This window comes from Haliotis asinina, chromosome 11 (genome assembly GCF_037392515.1).
Source record: "Haliotis asinina isolate JCU_RB_2024 chromosome 11, JCU_Hal_asi_v2, whole genome shotgun sequence".
In the NCBI taxonomy this organism is placed as follows: Eukaryota; Metazoa; Mollusca; class Gastropoda; order Lepetellida; family Haliotidae; genus Haliotis; species Haliotis asinina.
In genome coordinates this window covers 56,904,246-56,929,583 of record NC_090290.1, presented here as the reverse complement: position 1 = coordinate 56,929,583, position 25,338 = coordinate 56,904,246, and the positions used below count along the sequence as shown (strand labels likewise).

Here is a 25,338-nt window from a genome sequence, read left to right as displayed (position 1 = left end):
CTGATCAATACCTAGCACAGCATATAATGGATGCAATATCAAGCCATATGCTATATCTTCAGAGCACACACAATAACATACTCACACACTGTTTTAACTCATACAGTGTTTTCACCAACCCGATTGCAGTAAAAAATTCCACATTATTTTGGAACACAAATTTCATTATTTATAGAATTGATAATTATGTTATTTGATCTAAGTATTGTTTCATTCTGGTTTATTTTCAAAAAGTATAAATAAAAACTTGATGAATATCAGCACCAGTCCCCAAGCACTCTCACACTAATTACTCCTGTTTCAGAAACACAAAATCTGTCACACGGAAAGTTAAATTTCCCTTGGCAATAAGTTGCCATTGGCATTTTTTGACAGATGCAACAAACATAATTCCCAGGATTGAAATAATAATGAATTAGTGTATCAGGAATATGGCTTTAACCAAACAGCTATGGGCACCAGCAAACCCTTAATTCTCTGGAGAATCAAAATGCATGTATATATTGTTTTCTGTTTCTTGTCTGTGTGTCCATCTATCTGTCTGTCCGTGTGGTTTTGGTGTTGGACTAATGCCTAGTCTCTGAAACTGCATCACTCGGACAGCAATCCAAATACGTCAAACAGGAGAGATGGTGAGACAGTTGAGGAACATCTAGACTTGCTTCACCTAAAGTGTCTGCATTACTGTCACTACTGGACTGCAGATAAAAAAATATGGTGCTGGCACCATGAGACAGACTAGTGTGGTGTCCCGTGAGACAGACTAGTGTGGTGTCCCGTGAGACAGACTAGTGTGGTGTCCCGTGAGACAGACTAGTGTGGTGTCCTATGAGACAGACTAGTGTGGTGTCCCGTGAGACAGATTAGTGTGGTGTCCCGTGAGACAGACTAGTGTGGTGTCCCGTGAGACAGACTAGTGTGGTGTCCTATGAGACAGACTAGTGTGGTGTCCCGTGAGACAGATTAGTGTGGTGTCCCGTGAGACAGACTAGTGTGGTGTCCCGTGAGACAGACTAGTGTGGTGTCCCATGAGACAGACTAGTGTGGTGTCCCGTGAGACAGACTAGTGTGGTGTCCCATGAGACAGACTAGTGTGGTGTCCCGTGAGACAGACTAGTGTGGTGTCCCTTGAGACAGATTAGTGTGGTGTCCCGTGAGACAGACTAGTGTGGTGTCCCATGAGACAGACTAGTGTGGTGTCCCATGAGACAGACTAGTGTGGTGTCCCTTGAGACAGATTAGTGTGGTGTCCCGTGAGACAGACTAGTGTGGTGTCCCGTGAGACAGACTAGTGTGGTGTCCCTTGAGACAGACTAGTGTGGTGTCCCCACTGTTTGCTTCTGAGTCTATGTGTGGTAAGTTCTTCGGACTCTCCACGCCATTTAACAGACATTTCTGCTCCAAATATCAAAAGCTCCAAGTGTCCCTTCCCATTTTTCAAAATGGTATCATAGCCTCCAACATGCACTTAGTGAGTGAGCACTGCATCCACTGAGTGCCTCAACTTGACAGTATCACAACCCACGATCTTGACCATATCCCACCATGCCCCTCTACAGATCACATACACCAAACACACAACCCATTTCCAAGGATTAGCAGTGAACTTACGATCTTTGCTCAGCTAATTTTATAGTGTGAATTTGTTGTAATACTAGCATGATATTGATACAACTAAGCGTAATTAACCTTTGAATATTTAATACACTGAGCAATTCATTTAACGGCTGGAGACTTTGTTAGTGTAGAATATGCTGTATTTCTCGGCTTGAATTATTCATGCAACAGTTGAGCTTTACCAATCATCTGATCTCCCCTGGGCTGGGAAAAAGAACATTAATTATTCTGGTGTTAACAATATCAACAAATATAACTGGCAGTGCCAATTGTTCACATCCCTAGTTACAGAATGGCAACACACAAGTGGTATCTCTCCATACCAACAAGGAAATTAATGAAAACAACTACTGTCACCGCTTCCAAATAATTAGCTCAATACGACTAATTTACCATTGTAGGCACTGTTATTCTTAATTCACTAGAGCACGTATTCCACAGACATCAGTTTGATAACATTCCTATGGAATCAATATAATGGCAATACGGGCCTGTTTCCGGTTCTAAAACAATCTCTACTCATTTGGAAAGCCCAATGGTGTAAATGATTTAATTGAGAACCTACATATAAAAGTGATGTAAACATTTTAAAATTTAATACAATCATTTTGTCAGTAACTGGAATGCTGGGAAAATCAATCGCCTTCTATGCATATTAATACTACCATTTTCATGTTCTTCTTCCAACTAGGCTAATTAATTCATGTCTTTATTGTTGCTCAATAGAAGCAGTTGTGCACAGGTAGTATGTCAGGAACCCAGCAAGTATGCTAGGGAATAATTACCTGTATTTCCCAGTGGGAAGTGGCCATGTGTTACAATATACACTTTGTTCAATAAGTGGTGGATATGAGTGTTTTTTGTCCTGTCACTATCAGCTGCTGTCAGGCCAGTGACTGAGTCACTAGTAGGGCGGCCTGGACAGCTTGTACAAATTTTACATTCTCTGGCTAAATATGCACAAATAGTATCCATGGAAATCAGTTTTCTTTTCATTTTCTTTTCAATTCAGTAACAAAACATGACATATTTTCACATCTCCTACAGGCATTTCATTTCTAAATTGACTGCACCTATCAAGAGTTTTCTAAGTGAGATCTGTTGTGGATCATAATGACACTTCTGTTTTGCATCATAAGGACAGACCTGCTATGGATCATAAGGGTAGACCTGTTATGGATCACAAAGTGAGGTCTGTTGCGGATCATAATGACACACCTTTTATGGATCATACTAACAGACCTGATATAGATCATAAGGGCTCACCTGCTATGGATCTTAAAGGGAGACCTGTTATGGATCATACTGACAGACTTGTCATGGATTAAAATGGCCCACCCGTTATGGATCATACTGACAGACCTGTTATGGATCAAAATGGCAGTCCTTGATATGGATCATAATTGAAGACCGGTTATGGATCGTAAGGGGCTCTCTTGTGGATAATATGGCAGACTTGTTGTAAGATAAGGGCAGACCCGTTATGGATCACAAGGGAAGACCTATTATGCATCATGAAGAAAACCTGATATGGATCATAGTGGAAGACCTGGTATGGATCATAAGGTGACTTGTTATGGATCATAGTGGAAGACCTGATATGGATCATAAGGAGACTTGTTATAGATCATAGTGGAAGATCTGTTATGGATCATAAGGAGACATGTTATGGATGTCTAAGGACTAACTCTAGTCCTGTTCTAGTTCCCCACATGCCATATAAGGAGAGATTATTCTGGAGATCCTGATCTGTGTTTGAATCCCACTTGAACCCAATTATGGTTCCTCTGATTTAAAACTGAGCCGCCAAAGCAAATATACCAGACCTCCCCATAAATATCTGAACCTAAAGTATCTTGTTTCATTTACATTCAATTCAATCTGGATATATAACATAAAACACCAAGAAATTGAAGAAATATTAGATCAGAAATCTGCATCTCCCATGAACACATTAATACCCCTGAATGGGTTTAGCAATTAGATTTGTAAGAGCCATGTTTTGACTATATATGTCCATGCATCAACCGATACTAACTAACATAAACCAATATAAACTCTCCTTAGTCTCCTTTGCTAAAAAAAACACTTTTGATTTTGTTTTAAAACAAACTGTGTTGCAGGAACCATATCTATCCCTCAGAGCTAGGAACTATTTCACTGTAGACTTGGTGACACATTGATTCTGACTCTCTTTAATGTTGATTGCAACAAGCGGTCAAAAGATTGAGACGAGCGGGACAAAAATTCCTTTTCATCACATACGCTGATCTCATGACAGCCTATATGTTAAGAGTGTGATCGACTGACAATTACAGCAAAGGCCAAGTGGGGGCTTGTACAAAAGGGGCTTCAAGAAACCAGGCCTTTCAACCAAGGTACGACCATGCTGTTGCATAGAGAACGTTCACAGTGATTGCATATAGATTATATGGCTGGAGCAGTTTGTCATCCAGACAACGTATGCTCTAAGAGCTCCAATGCTACACACCTACTCAAGGACAAATTACAACATATATAAATTCCCTTTCAATTACTCCTAATTCCCTCACAATCCTCTTTAGCAGTAAACCTTCATCTCTAAATCCACCAACAAAAGCCACAGTGGTGCACAAGAATTCCTGATGTCTGTGGTATTTCAGGTTAAGCTCAGTATTGCCACTTCTCTAATGAGGCAGTTCATTATCCGTGGATGTCAGAAGGCATATTTCACTTGTACAGCATCTGTCAATTAACCTGTCATCATCATATGGTAATAATGCAGGTAACTTTCATACCTCCCTTGCACACTATCATATCGATAAACCCCTAACACATGCCAGCTTTTGTAACAACTTATTCTATTTCACTTGTAAAACACCTGTTGATTAACCTATGTAGTCTTCTATCTAAACCCTTCAAGGTTCTGTATCTTCCATATAAACTAACATACAGAGAACAAATGGAAGTATCCTCAATTCAACTGAAAATCTGATTGTAAAAACAAGCACCTGCCACCTGTCTGTCTGTGTGTGTGTGTGTGTGCACGCGTGTGCATGCATGCATGTGTGCGTGAGCAGGTATGTGTGTGCATGTACATATGTATGCATGCAGGTGGGGTTTTTTTGGCTTCTTCTGTAAATTTGTTACGCGAATGTTGATCTAAACAAATTGTATCCAAGGCTTCTGTACTTGCTAATGTTCAATAATGACAATTTTTACATTAGGTATTTGACATCTCATATCTTATGTCTACGGGTTTTGTAGCTTTAACATTCATGTCCATCATTTTGTGGTGCGCTATTAACATAAATATCCATTTGACACTGCCAAACTTATGTCCCTTATGCTTTAACACTTTTGTGACATTTTGGAGCAATCGAAAACTTGACTATGATGCTATGTTATGACCATCTCTCTGACATTTCAAATCATATCTGACAAACATGTTGATCATAGAACCATGATGTGTGACAAATATGTGAATTTAGCAAATGTATGTACAGAATTATTGGTTGGTTGGTTGCATAATGCCGCACTCAGCAACATTACAACTACATGGCAGACTATGATTCTGCCATCTGCCATTCTCATAGATGACTACAATCGAGTAGAGACCAGACAATCTAGTGATCAACACTATCAGCATTGATCAATACAGTTGGGAAACAATGACATGTGTCAAACAAGTCAGCGAGACTCTTACGACAAGCATGGGTTACTGAAGATCAATTCTAATTCGGATCTTCATGAGTGGTATACCAAACTAACCCATGCTATGAAGCAGTGCACCCAACATGGACAACAAGTATATGTAGGCTTTAGCTCATTGCTCCCAGGAGATAATACAGAATGTTCATGACTACTCTTATATTGGCTTGTTATAAAAACTAACAAAACCCTACCAAATCCATAAGAAATCTCTACTAACAGCACAGTTGATTTACTGTCCCAACCATGCCATGAACAGGTGTTAATGTATTGCTATCAAAACAGTGACAAAACAACAGGTGTTTGCAAAATGGAATCCTGACACAAAAATGGCACTCATCATGAACACTTGCAAAGGCTAGTCAATTGTCAACCTAAACACAGAAAACAACATGGGAATGTGTTGCAGTTATGCATAGGCATATTCAGTCTCCTGAACTGTCAGCTGTTTTATTAGTTGCCTCAATGAAGCATGATGGCATGGTGATCGTGACAGCATCCATTAACAGTTTTTCACTGTATCTCTATTTATACAAACAATCACAATTCAATGAACTCAAGGAAACTGATTTATTTTCCAATCTCACATATTCAATGTCAGGAATAAATCAGGGACACTCTCCTCTTAAAACTATTAACAACAGTCTGATGATACTATTTTCCTAAGGTCATACTACACTGGAATCTCATTATTTCTGCCAAAATTATTTGAACAATGCTAAGTCAGTGAGCCGTAAAATTCAATCTGTCAACACTACTCTCCAGACATCAAGCATAGGATGGCATTTACACTGGCATGTCAGGTCAAGGGTTAAGGTCATTGGGTCAGAGGTGAAAAGTCACACGCTAAGAGCATGTGTTAATCTAGAGGCTTCATCTGCTGCCTTAGTGTATTCCAGCGCCACTTCCCATGCAGTAAGTGCCATTTCCTCCTCTTTGGACAAGGCATCCATTGTATAACATCATATTAAGCCAGAAGACTTGAATATTTAGTACAGTTTACAAGCCATATTTTTGTGAATTCTTCGATTACTCATCGCTGTCAGCTTCTTACAAGCATTTGCATCCCATTTTATGATTCTGATTCATCTACTCCAATTTGATAGTTAATGATTAGCAAATATTCCTGTAATGGTCCTGAGATAAATCTGTCTTGTGGAATAATGTACGCTATCACTGAGTCATGGCTGCAGCATCAACCATAACAATATTTCACGCAGGCTTGACCAATTATGTCTGAAATTGTTTCTATTGCAGAGAATGTAATTGCCACAGAGACAGATGCAGCCCAAAAAATACAAATAAATCATTTGGTAAACATGTAAAAAATTCAGTAAAGCACTTCAAAAACAATTTGTATATTTTATAGCCTTAACCTGTTGGAAGAGAATCAATCAAAATATGTTGAGATAGTGAACAAATTTCACACCGACACATAATGAATTGTTCCCACATAATAACATCTAATTATTGCAACATTTGTATTGTCAGCACAACTCTCTGATCTGAACATAGTAACTAATTATATGGGATATAGTGCTACAATGCCGTATGGAACTGACACTGAACAGACTCCCACTGGAGGAACTTTGACGAAGGAGAGAAGTGAGGTGGGAGTTGATTGATATACGGGCAGGTGTGTTGGTGGTCGAGTGAGTGAGTGATTTCAGTTTTATGCCACTTTTAGCAATATTCCAGAAGTATCAAGGCAGAGGACACCAGACATGGTTTTCAGACATTGTGCCCACGTGGGGAGTCAAACCCAGGTCTTCGGCTTGATGAGAGGACACTAGACACTAGGCTAATTCATCACCCCTTTGACAGAAAGAGACGTGAAAACAGTACCACAGAGTGTCTGTTTATTGATTCCATCACAACCAAAATGGTATCATGCTTTTGAAAATTATAAACTACTAGTCAGACATACAGAGAGAGAACAGACACAGACACATGCACTCATGTGCAGACACAGTCGGGTTGGACAGACAGACACATGTATACATGTGCAGACATGCACAGATGCAAAGACATGTGCACACTCACACACTCACGCACATACGCACACGCACGCACACAGCACACAAGGTCACAGGATGCATGACCTGCTAAATCAGACACAGACAGCTCAGACACATTAAACATATCAGGTAACACCCACATCACTGCCTCTAACCCTTGTTATTATGACACTGACCAAAGGTCCACTACAAATTGTCCCCTCCCATTCCAGTCAAGTGACACCCCCCCCAGCCCCCTCCCCCTGACCTCATTCATACCCCAGAAACACAATATAAATGACTGGCCTGGACAGTGTTTGAGAGAGAACAATCATGAAAACACAAAAATAATCAGTCCCTGAGTCAGACAGGTCAAGTGGTTTCCAAAAAGGATAAACCTATATGATGATCTTTCCCAGGCCCGTCCGAAATCCTTCACAAACAAGTCTGTCAATTATTTGAATAACTGATATTTCAGCTTGAACTGAAGACTTACCGGCTAGTACTTAAACAGTGTCGTGTATAGAGGTTTGGTGAAAGGCCAGGCAATCTTGCCTCCAACGTCTTGACCAAGTTGTAGAGAGGGGAGAGTTTTATCTGGCTGAACAAACTGGGGAGAGTTTTCTTCAGTCCAACTCGGACATGAGGCTCTACATGTGCGGGCTCTGACAACAACACACTGAATCTTGTTTCTGATCAGCGAGGAAAAGGGATACAAGAGGAATTAGCTATGTCGTTAAAGCATGAACCTGAATCAAGTAAGACAATACATCACAATTATCATTTTATCCCAATTAGACAGGAATAAATTGGTAAATGATTACTCAGATGCATTATACAAAATCACACTGAAAGACACCTGATGGTTTCCTTCAGTTAAATGTAAGGACAGAATGAATGTCCATGCAATACATGTGTTATTGAAAGACACGTGACAAAACCCTACCAATTCAGAAGGATGCTATCTGTTGTATCACCTAGACAAAATCTTGATAGATGATATCAGTGTAATTCTTCAAGATGGTAGTGTCAGTGTGTAAATTTGTGAATCACTGCTTGATGAGAAATCACAGGAATGTTATCTGTTGATGATGTATAGCATTTTTATCAGTTTTCCTCAAACTCACAACATATCGTTTATCACTGCCATAAGCAAATAAGATGAAACCTCTTTCTATACAAATAAGGTTATCGGAGGAAAATGAAATATTTTTTCTGATATTCAAAATGTTTTCTGCTGTAATAACTCTGTATGCTAATCATCAGAATGCTAATGGCACAAACTGAAATATTTATATCCTTGACGACAGTAGGGTACCACAATTTTACAGTTCCCTAATGAATTTATAACACATTACAATCAATTTCATTATCCAAATTGTCCAGTGCTGTGTCAGGTCCATCTTGTTGCTGAGGTGTCAAAATAACACCACTCTAAAACTGGGACTGCTCGTTGTGGGCACTGATGTGGAAAAAATGCAACTATCAAATGACTTAATTGGACACAGTAATCCCACCTCTCAGTTTTGGCCTCCATTAGTATTCATTCTGGCAATGGCCCCAAGCTGAAGGAATTGTGAAGATTATTGAATAACATATCGTGTCAAGCATGTAAAATACTTACAGTGTCTGCAATGGTGTAATAGCTGATGGTTCTAGGGAGACGAGGCGGAAATTACGTGACGGCATGACTCAAAATCTCAGAGTGACATTGATCCATGTTTTACTACCACAGTCTCACTTTACTCCATATATATATACAACTCTTGGCATTCCAATTTCAAAATTAAAAATTAATGCAACGTAATTATACAATTTTCATCATCATCATCGTCGTCGTCGTCGTCGTCATAATCATCACCATTATCATCATGATGTATGGAATAGAACCCAGGCCATCAGTGTGATGAGCAAATACTTTCACCATCGGGCTACCCCACCAGACCTGTTGCCACTAGGAACAATATCCTAATGCTATTAAGGCTTATATAAGTTGAAAAAATATGCAAGTCTCTGACATTTACCATTTCAGTGATATCAATGGCCAGTGGTATGGTGCTGACACATACATTGCCAACATGCCTAGAGAAGAACTCAAAATTTTCAGTTTCTGATGAATCCAAAGGATGCACAAAACCGCTTTGAACCTTAGAAGACTTACTCATCACACACAACATGTATACGTAGCATAACCAGTATACCAGATATGTATACAAAGAATCTATTCAAATATGTGTAGCACAACCAATCTATTTGATAAATATTTACACCCATAACCTACTCATACACAATCAAGGAACCCAGTGTAAACATACATCTGTTACACAGCAACATAACAATCTGTTCCCACATAATAACATCTAATTATGATCTGGACAATAATTTAACATTTGTATGGCACGATTGAGATATGGACAACACCTTATCTACAGATGGCCATATTGAGATATGGACAATACCTTATCTATAGATGGCCATATTGAGATATGGACAATACCTTATCTATAGATGGCCATATTGAGATATGGACAATACCTTATCTATAGATGGCCATATTGAGATATGGACAATACCTTATCTATAGATGGCCATATTGAGATATGGACAATACCTTATCTATAGATGGCCATATTGAGATATGGACAACACCTTATCTACAGATGGCCATATTGAGATATGGACAATACCTTATCTATAGATGGCCATATTGAGATATGGACAATACCTTATCTACAGATGGCCATATTGAGATATGGACAACACCTTATCTACAGATGGCCATATTGAGATATGGACAATACCTTATCTATAGATGGCCATATTGAGATATGGACAATACCTTATCTATAGATGGCCATATTGAGATATGGACAATACCTTATCTATAGATGGCCATATTGAGATATGGACAATACCTTATCTATAGATGGCCATATTGAGATATGGACAATACCTTATCCACAGATGGCCATATTGAGATATGGACAATACCTTATCTATAGATGGCCATATTGAGATATGGACAATACCTTATCTATAGATGGCCATATTGAGATATGGACAATACCTTATCTATAGATGGAAATATTGAGATATGGACAATACCTTATCCACAGATGGCCATATTGAGATATGGACAATACCTTATCTATAGATGGCCATATTGAGATATGGACAACACCTTATCTACAGATGGCCATATTGAGATATGGACAATACCTTATCTACAGATGGCCATATTGAAGTATGGACAATACCTTATCTACAGATGGCCATATTGAGATATGGACAATACCTTATCTATAGATGGCCATATTGAGATATGGACAATACCTTATCTATAGATGGCCATATTGAGATATGGACAATACCTTATCTATAGATGGCCACATTGAGATATGGACAATACCTCATCTATAGATGGCCATATTGAGATATGGACAATACCTTATCTACAGATGGCCATATTGAGATATGGACAATACCTTATCTACAGATGGCCATATTGAGATATGGACAATACCTTATCTACAGATGGCCATATTGAAATATGGACAATATCTCATCTATATATTCAGCAGCAGTGAATATGGACAATCAACAGTAATGTATCTATATATAGCAGTGTTGAAATATGGACAATATCTCATCTATACATAACACCAGTGAGATATGAACAATATCTCAATCAAATATAACATCACGTTCACATGAATAGCTCTAGCAGTTCTTTTCAAGAATTTCATCAACCTCTGAGACTTCTAATTCTACTAAGATGACGGACAACAGTTAATGCTATCTGAAATCCATAAATCCTCACTGCCATGGGCCCCCCATTGCAAGCCTCTATCTACAAATGCAAACAAGTGCAGGCTGTCCCCCTGTAGTAGAGGGCCCCAGTGTGGAATGCGTGTCCACTGAGGGCTGTGAAAACTTCCACTATCCCCATGTGCCATGTGGCTTCAAATGACCACAACCACCCATACAGGACCTCTTGTTGAGATCATCCTACAACCCGAGGTAGGCCCCAGTATACAGAAAGCTGTAGGCCTGTGGGTCAGGTCTTGTCTTGTTGCGGGAATCATTGTTCACACCTTTGCACCCGGTGTATATAGCTTATATTGTACACAGACTGTATTGAATATAGATTAGCATATTCCCTTGAAACCTTATATCCCGTAGTCAGCAAGGCGACAGAGCCTTCTTGTTAAGTATACCTTTGTATCTCAACAGTCAAATGAAATTTTTAAATAGTTTTAAAGTATCTGTTCAACTGGGTCTGACTGCAATCAATTCAAACGTCACCACTTACATATGTAAACAGTCAATGGCATAGACCTACACACATACATCTACAGTTTCACACAAAAATGTACATGCAAGCTTTTCAGAAAGTCTGCCTGAAGCATAGATCTGCATACAGTTTTGAAGCATGGATCCATAGATGCTTATGCAGTCTTGAAGTACAGATTCTACACATGTTGAAACAGTCTTGAAGCATGGATCTACATATGCTCACTGTCTTGACTCATGGAACAGAGACATCAAGATCTAGACCAAAACACTTACTAAAATTAAAAACCAATACCTCATGTATTGTCAAATTTGCACATCAGACACTTCATATGTTTACTCTCTTCAATTTCATTTCTCTGCCTGAGACCAGACAATACCATACACATAACAACACAAAAATGAAACCTATAATTTTTGGACACAAGAACACTATACGACTTGACCCTTCCTTAGCAAAATTATCTTAAAGTTCATAAACCTACATGAATTTTAGTGTTTGAATCAATGTTTGATGAACATGAAAAGTGAATATAGACACTCGCACTCGAGCACCTGCACACACGCAATCTCTCTCTTTCACTCTCTCTCTCTCTCTCTCTCTCACACACACACACACACACACACACACACACACACACACACACACACACACAGAGTGGAAGAAAAGCTAAGGAGATTACTATTTCAGTATTTCTGGCTGGAAATGTTGTGTACCATGCCCAACTAATACATATTCTTTCCAGGGCAATTTTGGATGTCGGTAATAGGAAGTACCTTCTAAAGCTCATTCATGCTCCCCCTGCTCTCATCACAGAATAGCACTGTTAACATGGGAATCTGCCAGCCCCACTCCTAAACCTTATCCTGACAACGCTCTATGAAATCACTCATGCTGTTGTAATAAAAGACCAACAGTCTCTGTATTGGATCTGGACGTCACTGTTCTGTCCTATGTCACACAGTCCCAACTGAGCGTGTGTGCCACCTGAACATGTATACAATGTGATACCAGTAGGTAAATCTGCCTAGATAACAAAACCAACCCTGAACGTGACACTACAATCACACTCACTATGTAAACTGCCAGACATCCTCACAATAATTTTTACTTGCCTGTACATGCCCACAATCTATTACTTGAGTTCCCTCCGTATGGGGTTTGAAATTCATTTTCACACTCACCTTGACAGATGCAAAATGACCAGCCATACCTGTGAGTCGAATGAGGACATTCAGATGTCAAGGTCAGAGGTAAAAGGTCATACAAAACGTCCAACACAAGGTTAGGTGTAGTATGAACATAGATATGCTGTGTCGTCTTTTATTGGCAACTTGGTTGGGAGGTTTTGGGGCCAATCTCACATAGTACACCTGCCACTTGTATATACATTGATTGGCAACTGCCTGGTGTGGTTTCAACAGGTGGGACATCCATACATTTGTTTCTTTTATTCACACATATATTTTGTTTGTACTGGAAACATTTACGCATGACACAGTAATATTAAATATCATTACATCAGCATCGATCGCCTGTGTAGTTTGTCGGACATAGTCCAGCCACAGATTGAAAATAGTTGTGTTGCTGAGTCGATTCCTACCTTTGGCTGTGCTAGCTGACCCGCCATGGCATTAGGGATGATATCGGGGAAGACCTCGGGACTGCCCCGAGCCACGCCCAACATAGCCATTCTCAAATTGTTACTGGTCAGAGAAGCAGCGGTGGCAGCAGCAGCATAATGCTGGGGCAGATTCATTGCTGTTGTTGTGCTCAGAAAATATCACACCACTCAATTTTATCCCTGAACTGTCAAACTTGGTTCTATTATTAGCCCGACCAGCAACTGTGTTGACAGAGAGTCCTGGATGGATGTTAGCCTGTTGTTCCTCTCACATGCAGATCCTACTACACTACTACAGGTCCACACTGCTCACAAGGGCTATCAAACACCTATAGTCTCTAAGCCTTTGATCCCACCAAGGGTAATCTGCATGAATAAGCTTAGCAGGTGTATCATACAGGACTCTGCTTCCAGTCTGCAGTGGGCTGTTCTGGCAACTGGGAACAACAGCCTTATAGTGAAATAACAGAGATCGTTTTGCCCCATACAGATTAGGGATACAGGACTACACATGTAACAATCATCATCATCATCACCAATCTTGCTGTCACATCGTGTGGGTACAGTCTGACTTACTGGGAAGTATATTGATATCATACTTGAGAAAAAACGTTTTATATAGAATTGATGTTCTTCAAAATGAGCACTCATTTTTATGATGCGTTCTCATCTGTCTAATGACAGGTTTGTGTAAATTTTGTCTCAAGTGTTCCGGGGACATTAAGGGATATTATGATTATTACAAGACTTTGATTCAATACAATTTAATTTTTTTCTCCATTAACATGTGTCTTGATAAATTCTTGCTAAGGAGCTCGTACAAAACTTCAAAGCATTGACTGATTATCTCTAATGAATAAAGGCATCGTAATTCAAAAGGCCAGGATGGACGACTAGGATGAAGCTGTCTGCCTGGCTTGCCCAGTCTCTGGATTAATGAACACAACATCCCCTGTTACAATTCAGTAATTTCAGAGAGAAAAATTAACAGATATTAATCAATGAAACCACATTTTCTCATCATGTGGGTAATGTGTACTCTTGTCCGGCCGAGACCTGAGTTCGATTCCCTATATGGATCCATCGTGATGCCCATTTCTTCGTGTCCCCGCGGTGATATTGCTGGAATAGTGCTAAAACTGGTGTAAGACCATATTCACTCACTCACTCACTCACTCACTCACTAGTGGGGTTTTGTGAAAACATCAAAAAAATATTGTCACAATCATGAGAGGGAATGGTAAGTTCCTTGTGTGGAACATTTTGGGAACAGATAACAACATCCAATAAAATCTGAAACATTCTGGATATACTGATGATTTGAGAAATTGATTTTGAAACTGTGGTCAATCTACAAAAAAAATATTCAGAAATACTCAGAAAAGGAATTTTAGGCCAAAAGTAGTTGGGACTTCTAGAAAAGGAGGCATAACAATTCAGAAGGATTACAAAACAATATGGAAAAAAGGATAAGAGACAAATATATAAATAAATACAATTAAACAAATTTGTTTTAAAAAAATATATTACAGATGAGAAAAAAATGTGTTAAAATGTTATGCTAAATTTGGAGTCATGTTTCTACACAACATTCAGAAGGTGTCCTTTAGCTAATTCTTCAGAGATCAAGTGTCCCTTTATGGCTTACATGTGAGAACCTGTACATTCAGTCTGAAATTGAACCTGGTAAGAATTAGCATAAACAGCATGATCTGATCGTACACAAGGATAATATCTGTCTATTTCTGGCACTCAAATAATACAGTCCACAACACATTAATGTACAGGGATACTTCTAAACACTCGCACACTTTAACACAGCTGTTTTTACTGATCCAGCAAACATATTTTTGTCATAATATAAACATTATACATTTACACATGCCAAACTACACAAAGGATCATGGTGAAAAAATACATAAATGCTATGAAAACATATGACCTATATTTATCCATATCATATACTTTCTCCTGTCCATAAAATGCTCGAAGGCATAAAGTGTCACAGAAAGCATGTCTGTTATTCAATATTGAATAAATAGTAGTATAGCACAGTGTAAGGTACATAGACAGTATATCGGCCTATCAGTCTGGACGTATTTACCCAAGATTAGATAACAGAATAAGGAAGGGATGTAGCAAGTGTACAGCTGATTACACACAGATATGCTGGCATGAGCCTTCCATTGATAAAGTATGCTGGTCTGTGGGAGGATCTACCGAAGGTCAAGACAAACTGACCACTCACAACTGACTGAGATGAATGTAATAGATATTGATCAAAACATTCTTAATGAGGTGGATGATACATCATACTACTTACCATTTGTGGGTGTTACAATGAGTGCATAGTCAAGGAATCATAAACAGCTATAACTCAAGTGGATACAAAATCCTACATGTCTAGATGCCTCTTGGACACAATAAAAATATTCCATGTTGAAACTGTGACAATGTTTTATATACCACATGAACAGATAAATTTAAAGCTAACAAAACAACCAATACATAATATTTGTTCACTGCAAGTGTGAGTGAGTGAGTTCAGTTTTACACCACTTTTATCCCAGCAATGTGATGGCAGGGACACAAGAAATATGCTCCACACACACTTTGTGGGGGATCGAACCAGGGCCCTCAGTGTTACACAATCCCTTTGCTTTGACCTCAGATTTGTCTGTATTTCTGATTTGACTGACATTGGTAGCAAGTTATTTCTATGAATGTTACCCTATTCATTATAGGTGAAAGATGACTACAGTCTCCTGTGATGGTAAGGCTCTCAAATGATTACATTTGGAAGAAAGAGTACCCTACTTCTGAATATTTACAGGACAGTTAGTGTTCTTCAATTTCAAGGACTGAGCTGTAATCAGACAGAAGTCTTCCAGATGCCCCAACACACAGACAATTACTGATTTGAACATATATATTCAACTGAAGGGACATTACTCTGTACACACAGTTAAGGATAAGATAAGATATTTATTGCATAGCACTCCATGAAGAAACTGGCAATATATACATAGTAGTGGGTACATGTAATATGGATACATTTGAGGGTGATGGACATTACAACAGTTATCAGTCCAGCAACTCCTAATTGTAACAATTACTGAAAATATAAATGTAGATTAAATGTTTCACAGTTCCCCTCCACCACCATCCCCCACCCAACACACCACCATCCCCTCCCCTCTTCACGTCCACTGAAACACGTGACACTCCAGAACATCTGTTGATGATGCATACAATGATTCACTTCCTGTGACAAACTCCTGATGTTAGTTCTGTCCTTGAAACAAGACTACCTTACATATTATCTTACCTCACACATGAATGTCACTTTCTGATTGGCTAAGCGCTATTCTATTATTATCAATGTACCCCGTTTACAGATGATGTATTATTTTCAATGTACACCGCTGGGAATTCCGAACTCTTCTGGTGCTTCATAGTAGTACTTCTTTGCCTCGAATCACGCTTGAAGCATGGAAATTACCGACGTTTTGCGATTGAAAATCAATGGAAGGGAGATAACTCTAAACCTGTTTACCTTGTGTCATCTGCAAAATGGCGATTCGCCTCGCATTCAACAGAAGTGCATCAAACAGTTCAAAATTAAAACTCAGGTGTTCGGTAAGATAAATATGTTGTTCACTTGCCCCACGGGGTCCATGGGCTCATGTACCCTCGAGGTTTGTTTACGTTAACAAACAAACAAAACCCAACCTCAAGGGTACATGAGCCCATGGACCCCTTGTGACCAGTGAACAACTTATATTATACCAGGCCTCAACCCCACAAACACCAGACCCTCTAACCCAAAGACTCCTATAGGGATGGTTGGGTAGCTTAGTGGTTAAAGCATTTACTCGCCACTCTGAAACCCAGGTTCGAATCCACACATGGATACACTATTTCTGGTGTCTCCCGCCAAGATATTCCTTGAATATTGCTAAAGGCGTCATAAAACTAGACTCACTCAGTCAATCACAAACACCTTAAAGTGTCACTGAACCCACTCTCCTAACCAAACACAGATAGCCCAGTTCACCAAGTACAAGGGTCAGGAAGCAGTTGAACTTTATATTCCAAATGCCATCTAAGTACCAACCAACTGAAGAGGTCCGTGTGGCTGATAAGCCTGTACTTACCGATATGACATAACAAAACCACTTGATGTAAGAACACAGGTAAATAACATATCACAACTAAACACCCTACAAAAGCTTATGCATATGGTGACAGTGATTAGTCCTCCTTGATGTACAATCAAATCAGAAACATGCATTTCAAGCGAGTCATAGCTATGAGTTCCTAGTAATTTGCACCTGTACAAACAGACTGTGTTCTCCCCTCCACAATACCTGGTAAATGTATTGATACTATAGTCTTGCTGACACACAAACATACAGTTCATGTCTTTTACATACATACACTGGTAAAGATCTTGGTATGCTTTTAGTATACCGAGAACAATGGCATCAGTGGGAGCTGCAGCAAGAATATTTGCTCCTCACAACATACAATTTCTATCATTTTCACAACTGTTTCACTTTCCACATAATTGTATCCCCTCCTTTGGGACTGGTCTTAACTGGAACTGATGTTAATCTAATATTTCAATAAGAACGCTTTCCACAATCGTCTCGCCTAAAAAGATTTGCTTCACACAAACTAAACCATTCATGTGAAGATGCCATATTAAGATTGCATAACCAACAACTTGTTTTTCAACCAGAATTTTTGCCCAAAAATCAGAGGAATGTGGGACCTTTTCATATTGAATATTGAAAACAAAGTGAAAGGGGATCAACTCTGATTGTTTTTCTGCAAGGAATGCTATCAAGCACAAATCAACACATAAAATAATGTCAGTTTTGTTTCAGTTTGTGGTATTAATAACACTACCTCTGTCGCTTTACAGGGGCAGTGTGGTAGCCAATTAGTTAAAGTGTTCACTCATCACACTGAAGGCCCAGGTTCGATTCCCCACATGGGTACAATGAGTGAAGCCCATTTCTGGTGTTTCTCGCCATGATATTCTTGGAATATTGCTAAAAAGAGTGTAAAATCAAACTCACTCACTTTGTGTACTGTTCAAACCTTTTCATTACATCATCAATAATAAAAGAGAATATGTGAAATAAACTTGATAATTACAACATTTTAACAAAGTTTACCTTTATGGCACTGCCCATGTTATTCAGTAGGCTGACTGAGTTATGCTCATATCAGTGAGATAACAAATCAGCTGGACCAACTTAATTTCACCCATCAAACATTTTATCAATAAAATACTCATTTATGTGCATTTACAAATGTCTCCTTATTCTTGTCCATAGCCTCTGACATTTGCAATATCCATCAAACACGTTACTATTATCAGTGTAAAGGCTGCCATTATCTTTAACCTAACATACTGCCAACTTATCTTGTCAAGTGGAGAGAGATCTTTTCAAGAGAGACTTAAGCGTGTAAGACATAGGTGCCAATAAGATACATCTAACTATGTAATTGATTTGTCTGTACTAGAACCAAACAATGGATAAGAACAGATAAGACAACAAGAATGTGTAAGGTGTAATTTGCTAGATCAGCAAATGAGTAGAAATGACAAATACTTCAGAAATTTTACAGTAGATCAAACATGATGTCACAACATACATAACCAGATCAATAGAGTCTTGCCAAATTGCATATCAGTCATGCTTGTAAGCACTAGAATGCACAAGCAAATATCCTTACACCAGCACTATCTGCCTATCACATGCTTGTGACCAAACATGCATGTCGAGATAAGCGGGCAAACACAATTTTACAAATATTCTTTTACAGCTTATCATACCCTCATGACTTATTTCCCAGAAACATATATAAACATAACAATGTTTTCTTTAACCTCTTTCACAAGACTGTTTTGCAATACAGTATTGTGGGGTTTTTTTCCTACCCAACCCAAATATTGTGGAACATACTTTATTGTCTCTTCAGTATTGAGTTTAGGATCACAAGGAAGCTCCTGTGTTTCAATACAGATTGTATCATATCTTTCATACTAAGTATCACATGTGGTCACACATGTACCTTGATATGCAATATATCATGACCTCTGTATCAGGTATCAGATCACCAGTAACATAGTTTCCCCATACTTGTGATAGGTGTAGTGGGATATAACTGTGATACGGACCATATTGCCCCTTTCACTGTGATATATTATAAGTTACCATGAGTTCACAAGTTGGATATGGAGATTTATCACCTACATAACATTGTGTGCACACATCTTGTATCCCGCCAGGGCAGATAGGTAGGCTAGTGGGAAAAGCATTCGCTCGTCACAATAAAGACCTGGGTTAGATTCCCCATGTATTATCTCCATGGTTGTGATAAACATGGTTGTGTCTTGTTGTATTGTGTTCTGTACCATTTGGTCACTTTGTACCATCATACATAACAGCTTGACCTTGACCTTGTACACATGGTATCCTCCTACATATATTCCACCCCCTATGCTCTACCGACATTCCCACAAATCACAGCAGAATAATTCACAAATCCTTCTTCCATCTAATACCCATATGTAGGAGTAGCCTCCACCAATGAACATAAACACTGTGCACCACATACTCAATAACCTTCGATAAACAATTCTTACTTTCTGTTAAGGCATTTTGCAATGTGACATGTGGCTCCAACTGTATACTATGTAAATGTGAAATGCATCATGGAAATAAAACCTTATTGATTTTTGTATAATGTACGTGTAGTCACAGCCCAGACTGAACCATACCATCTGTTGCAGGGCTGAAATCTGATCAGTCGTTAAAGACAATCAATTTCGTTTACAAGGTTAATTAATAACAGTTTATTTCCTTAGGAGATCTTAACCAATAGATGATAAATCATAATCTAGCACTTATTATCTCCAGTTAGTTTAATAACTTTAGAAAAGGCACACTGTATATTTTGTTTGTTTTTTTAAAAAAGTAATTGAATTTAAAAACATTTGTAGTTTGTGCGACATTAGATGCTCCTGGGGATTCTGAAAACACATGGTCCATTGTGAGGTTACCTAGCTGCAATGTTTGCCAAAATCAAAACATGCAACTGACACATAAACACACTGATTTCAGGAAGTTACAGTGACCTAATTCATAAACACACTGATTTCAGGAAGTTACAGTGACCTAATTCATAAACAGAGCAAGGAACCACCATTCAACAAACACACTTTTGTCCCAACTATGTCCGTGTAAACACATACCCTCATGACATAACATTCTAGAAGTTATTCTTCTATATTGTTTAGTGTTTTTTTCTTATCCCTTCAGTCCTTCAAAGTATCATCCCCATGACAGTTTCACGGGATGTAAGTGAGTGAGTAAGTTTAGTTTTATACCACTTTTAGCAATATTCCAGCAATATCAAGGCAGGGGACGCCATAAATGGGCTTCACACCTTGTAACCATGTTGGGAATCGCACCCTCATCTTCGGCATGACGAGTGGATGCTTTAACCACTAGGCTACCCCAAACTAGGGAGACAAGTGATCATTTCCACAGTTATAGCATTGAGTGTGTGACTTTATTTGTGTGTCGCTGTAAGTAATATTCTAGCATTGTCACACCTGGGAACACCGGAAGTGGGCTTCACACATTGTAACCATAAGAGGAACTGAACCTGGGCCCTCGATATGATGAACAAGTGCTTTTACCACTTGGCTACCCCATCCGGCCTTGTAGTATTGAAGATTTATTCAAAGGCAGATATAAACTCCTTACTGAAAACCATCTTTTCAATACTGTATGTTGCTTAAAAACATTCCCCATTTCATTGTTTCACCTTGTATTCCATCAGAGCTGTGGCATTTGCATTTGCTTGTCACGCTAAAGATCCGGGTTCGAATATAACAGTGTGTCATGCCAATTCCTAGTGTCCCTCATCATGATATTGCTGCGATATTGCTGGAAGCTGATTACTACAATCATTATTGCTCATCACCTGATCAGTTGACATATTACCAAATAAGGCCACTGCAGTATGTTGAAGCTCCCAGTACTGTCCCTTCAATGATCCACTGTTACTAATAGTAGACAAATACTTCATTTTTGCCAATTTACACATTACCATATATGGCAAATCTTTTGCAACTGTATGACCCTTTGTTCAGAAGATCCCAGGACTACCATAACAAACAAGCTTAAATGTAAAGGAATGTGAGTATAGTTAGGTCGTAACAAGACTAAATTTACTCCACTGTAGGTTTTTGCACCTCTGTCTCACAGCACTATGCCATGCCAATATGTACTTAATGGTTATTCGTACAAAAACCACTCCCAATTCACATTGCTCACTAACCAATCATCCAAGCTTATAACAAACCCGGCATTTCTTGATCTAGTCAACTGATTTCTGGTGACAGGAATGACAAGGATCCACATACCTGAAGTGGACACTCCAGAACATGGTGATTGAACAGTTAACCAGTGAATGATATCAGTGGTAGTTAAACAATTCAGAAACCTCACAGAAATTACCCAGTAATATGCAACATTTAGGGAATAAATATTTACATGACAGTTCTATATCCACAGTAAGAAAAATTGGCAGCTTCCCCATATTTTTCCAACTTCCACAAATTAAATTATTTTATTGTGATAGCAAACAGTCCTACAAGGGTACAGGTGCAAATATCAAATATATGGGTGTACAAGCACATCCATAAGAAGAAACGTAACTGTTCTAAAAGCTGGGTGAATCATCTCATTTTGTACTATTTGATTTCCAAATAAAGAGCATGGTTTAAGTAGATCACCAAAAGGAAAAGAATGAGTCAAAAGGGTGATGTCATGAATAAACATGAACTGAATTATATTCCAGTGTATTTATCTCTTTTGCAACTGCAACGCCCAAAGTGCGTTCAGAATCTAATGAAAATTCCTTTCATATAAATGCAATTGTTATCATTTTCACAAGAGGCATGAAACCGTGTCATTTAATCAGGCCACCCAGGAGCAGTCACTCAAATTTGAAATTAATATCATTGTTAAGTTATAATGCAAGTACATTTTCATCCTGTTTGTGAAACTCTTTCATATATTGGATACATACAGGACCTTTCACTTATTGCAGTGTTCAGTGTATTTGAGGAATAATTCAGTTATACCATAGTGTGGCAGTACAACATTGTACCACGGACAGATGACTGTATCAGGCCTAAAATACTCACATAGGTATTTATAGATTTCATTCTTCAAAATTTCAGTTGAAACATTGTTAGCATGATTTGGATTAATCCTAGCATCTATCAACACTTTTTCAGCATTCGTGTTTGAGTCTCCATCTTACAGTACACGATGCCATTTAGAAAGTGGTCAAATGCAACATATGTCATATTTGGGATTTCACTTTCTTGGTAAAGTACAAATTCTAGTACTTTTTTTCGGTTGAGTCCCATCCGGGATTCGAACCCGCACCCTCAGAGTCAGGCACCTAATCGCCAGCACACAAAGTCAGCCGCCTAGCCCGCTCAGCCACCGCGACTTCCACTAGTGGAAGTCGCGGTGGCTGGAAGTCGCGGTGGCTGAGCGGGCTAGGCGGCTGACTTTGTGTGCTGGCGATTAGGTGCCTGACTCTGAGGGTGCGGGTTCGAATCCCGGATGGGACTCAACCGAAAAAAAGTACTAGAATTTGTACTTTACCAAGAAAGTGAAATCCCAAATATGACATATGTTCCATCTTACAGAATCACACTTCTATCCTGATTCACAACCAAACACCACCTCATACCACCCACACAAACTATTTTAATCAGCCTCCGAACTTTCACCTTCTACCCCTGAGTCTTGATGTTTCATGTCAAAAGACATGTGGATGAGATTCTATTTATTATCAAAAATCAATTTTTCATTTTATTTTGCTGATAAACAGGAGTAACTAGTTTCTTGACTGTAAAAGGAAGAGCTGCCCTGCTTCTATAGCAGGGACATATGTCATTTGATTGTGATACCAAATGATGTCACAATGGTTTGCAAAGTATTGTGATGTAATTCATTGCACTGATATTTCCATCTAGATTTCAACTGATCTTGCCAAACTTCCTGTGGAAGCCAGTTATGCGAACTACTAACATATTTCATGGGCTACATCATATGCTCAATAAAATAATTCAAAGCCTCACATTAAGATACATGTGGACCCATATTACACCCAGTAGTATACTATGGCCTTGTTATGACAATTTCATCGTAGCTGCTGATATTTAAGCAACCCATACCCAGTTGATTAAAGCTCCAGTACAATTGTATCCTATCTCATATACTTAGTCATTTAGAGATAAAAAGTATATTTCACAAACAGAAACAACACTGCCATTTTCTTTTCTTCCTGACAAGAAACTTAAGTCAGTATATGCAAGCACATTAAACTTTCAGAAAAAAGTAACCATATGACACATTTTTCATTTAAAATACAATTTGATTTAAATATTTTTCTTTATTTTGTTCATTTCACACAAAAAATAAATCCATACATAAAAACAATTTTTTCTAAAATATTAACTACATGCATGGCATTAATTTGACCAGTAACCATGAAATATCCAAGCTATACAATGCCAACAATTCCACCTTGCATCGACTGAACATAAAAACATGATCATGATTAGTTTTATCAAGCAGTCTCTCTTCCTCCTCCATACATTCATGGAACCAGTACAAGCAGAGTGCTTAGACTTAAATCACCTTATTTCCTGTGTTGAAGGATAAGACAGTTTTGATCCTTCACAAGCACATCTCAGGAACATGCTGCTCTGAGACTGGGCTGTGTGATAAACTCACAAGGCTTGTCTACAATACTGCAATGATCAATCATTTTCTGGCTAATTTCCTACCTGTGTTTTTAAATCTAATAAAAAAACAAAACATCATAACCTCACTCGTGCAGTTGTTCAGATGCACTCTTCTGGTTCAGTGAGTGAGTGACTTGGGTTTAACGCCTCCTTTAGCAATATTCCCGTTATACCACGGTGAGTCAGGGGTGAGTCAGGTGAACGCTGGAGGAAGCCTGAGTTGATAGAGATCTTGGACATCGATGGAACCCAGGAACAGAGATACAGTACTCACAAACCCAGACACATAATCAGGGTGGGGAAGTATTCAAAGCAACAGTTACAGAAGCTTGGCATACCAAAGGGAACTCCAGAACCTTACAGAACAAGATGGTGTATCTATCATGAAGGTGACACATCTCTGCCAAGATGGGGTATCTCCATCAAGCTGGTGCATCTATCTTGAAGGTGACACATCTCTGCCAAGATGGGGTATCTCCATCAAGCTGGTGTATCTATCATGAAGGTGACACATCTCTGGCAAGATGGGGTATCTCCATCAAGCTGGTGTATCTATCATGAAGGTGACACATCTCTGCCAAGATGGGGTATCTCCATCAAGTTGGTGTATCTATCTTGAAGGTGACACATCTCTGCCAAGATGGGGTATCTCCATCAAGCTGGTGTATCTATCATGAAGGTGACACATCTCTGGCAAGATGGGGTATCTCCATCAAGCTGGTGTATCTATCTTGAAGGTGACACATCTCTGCCAAGATGGGGTATCTCCATCAAGCTGGTGTATCTATCATGAAGGTGACACATCTCTGCCAAGATGGGGTATCTCCATCAAGCTGGTGTATCTATCTTGAAGGTGACACATCTCTGCCAAGATGGGGTATCTCCATCAAGCTGGTGTATCTATCTTGAAGGTGACACATCTCTGCCAAGATGGGGTATCTCCATCAAGCTGGTGTATCTATCTTGAAGGTGACACATCTCTGCCAAGATGGGGTATCTCCATCAAGCTGGTGTATCTATCATGAAGGTGACACATCTCTGGCAGGATGGAGTATCTCCATCAAGCTGGTGTATCTATCATGAAGGTGACACATCTCTGCCAAGATGGGGTATCTCCATCAAGCTGGTGTATCTATCATGAAGGTGACACATCTCTGGCAGGATGGAGTATCTCCATCAAGCTGGTGTATCTATCATGAAGGTGACACATCTCTGCCAAGATGGGGTATCTCCAATCAGCTGGTGTATCTATCATGAA

The 25,338-nt window shown here is 39.0% G+C and overlaps 1 protein-coding gene across 5 annotated transcripts in view; it reads right to left on the bottom strand.

Moving 5' to 3' along the window:
* LOC137255811 (RNA-binding motif, single-stranded-interacting protein 3-like) overlaps positions 1–25,338 on the bottom strand; it is a 324,056-nt gene that overhangs the window by 140,174 nt on the left and 158,544 nt on the right. The window contains exon 1 of one of the 5 annotated variants that reach the window (XM_067793356.1): positions 13,202–13,681. The exons of the other annotated variants lie outside the window; for them this stretch is intronic. Within the exon in view, the coding sequence (XP_067649457.1) occupies positions 13,202–13,357 (156 nt within the window). The 5' untranslated portion in view covers positions 13,358–13,681. Of the gene's footprint in view, positions 1–13,201; positions 13,682–25,338 lie in introns of those variants that run through there. 5 annotated transcript variants of the gene reach the window in all.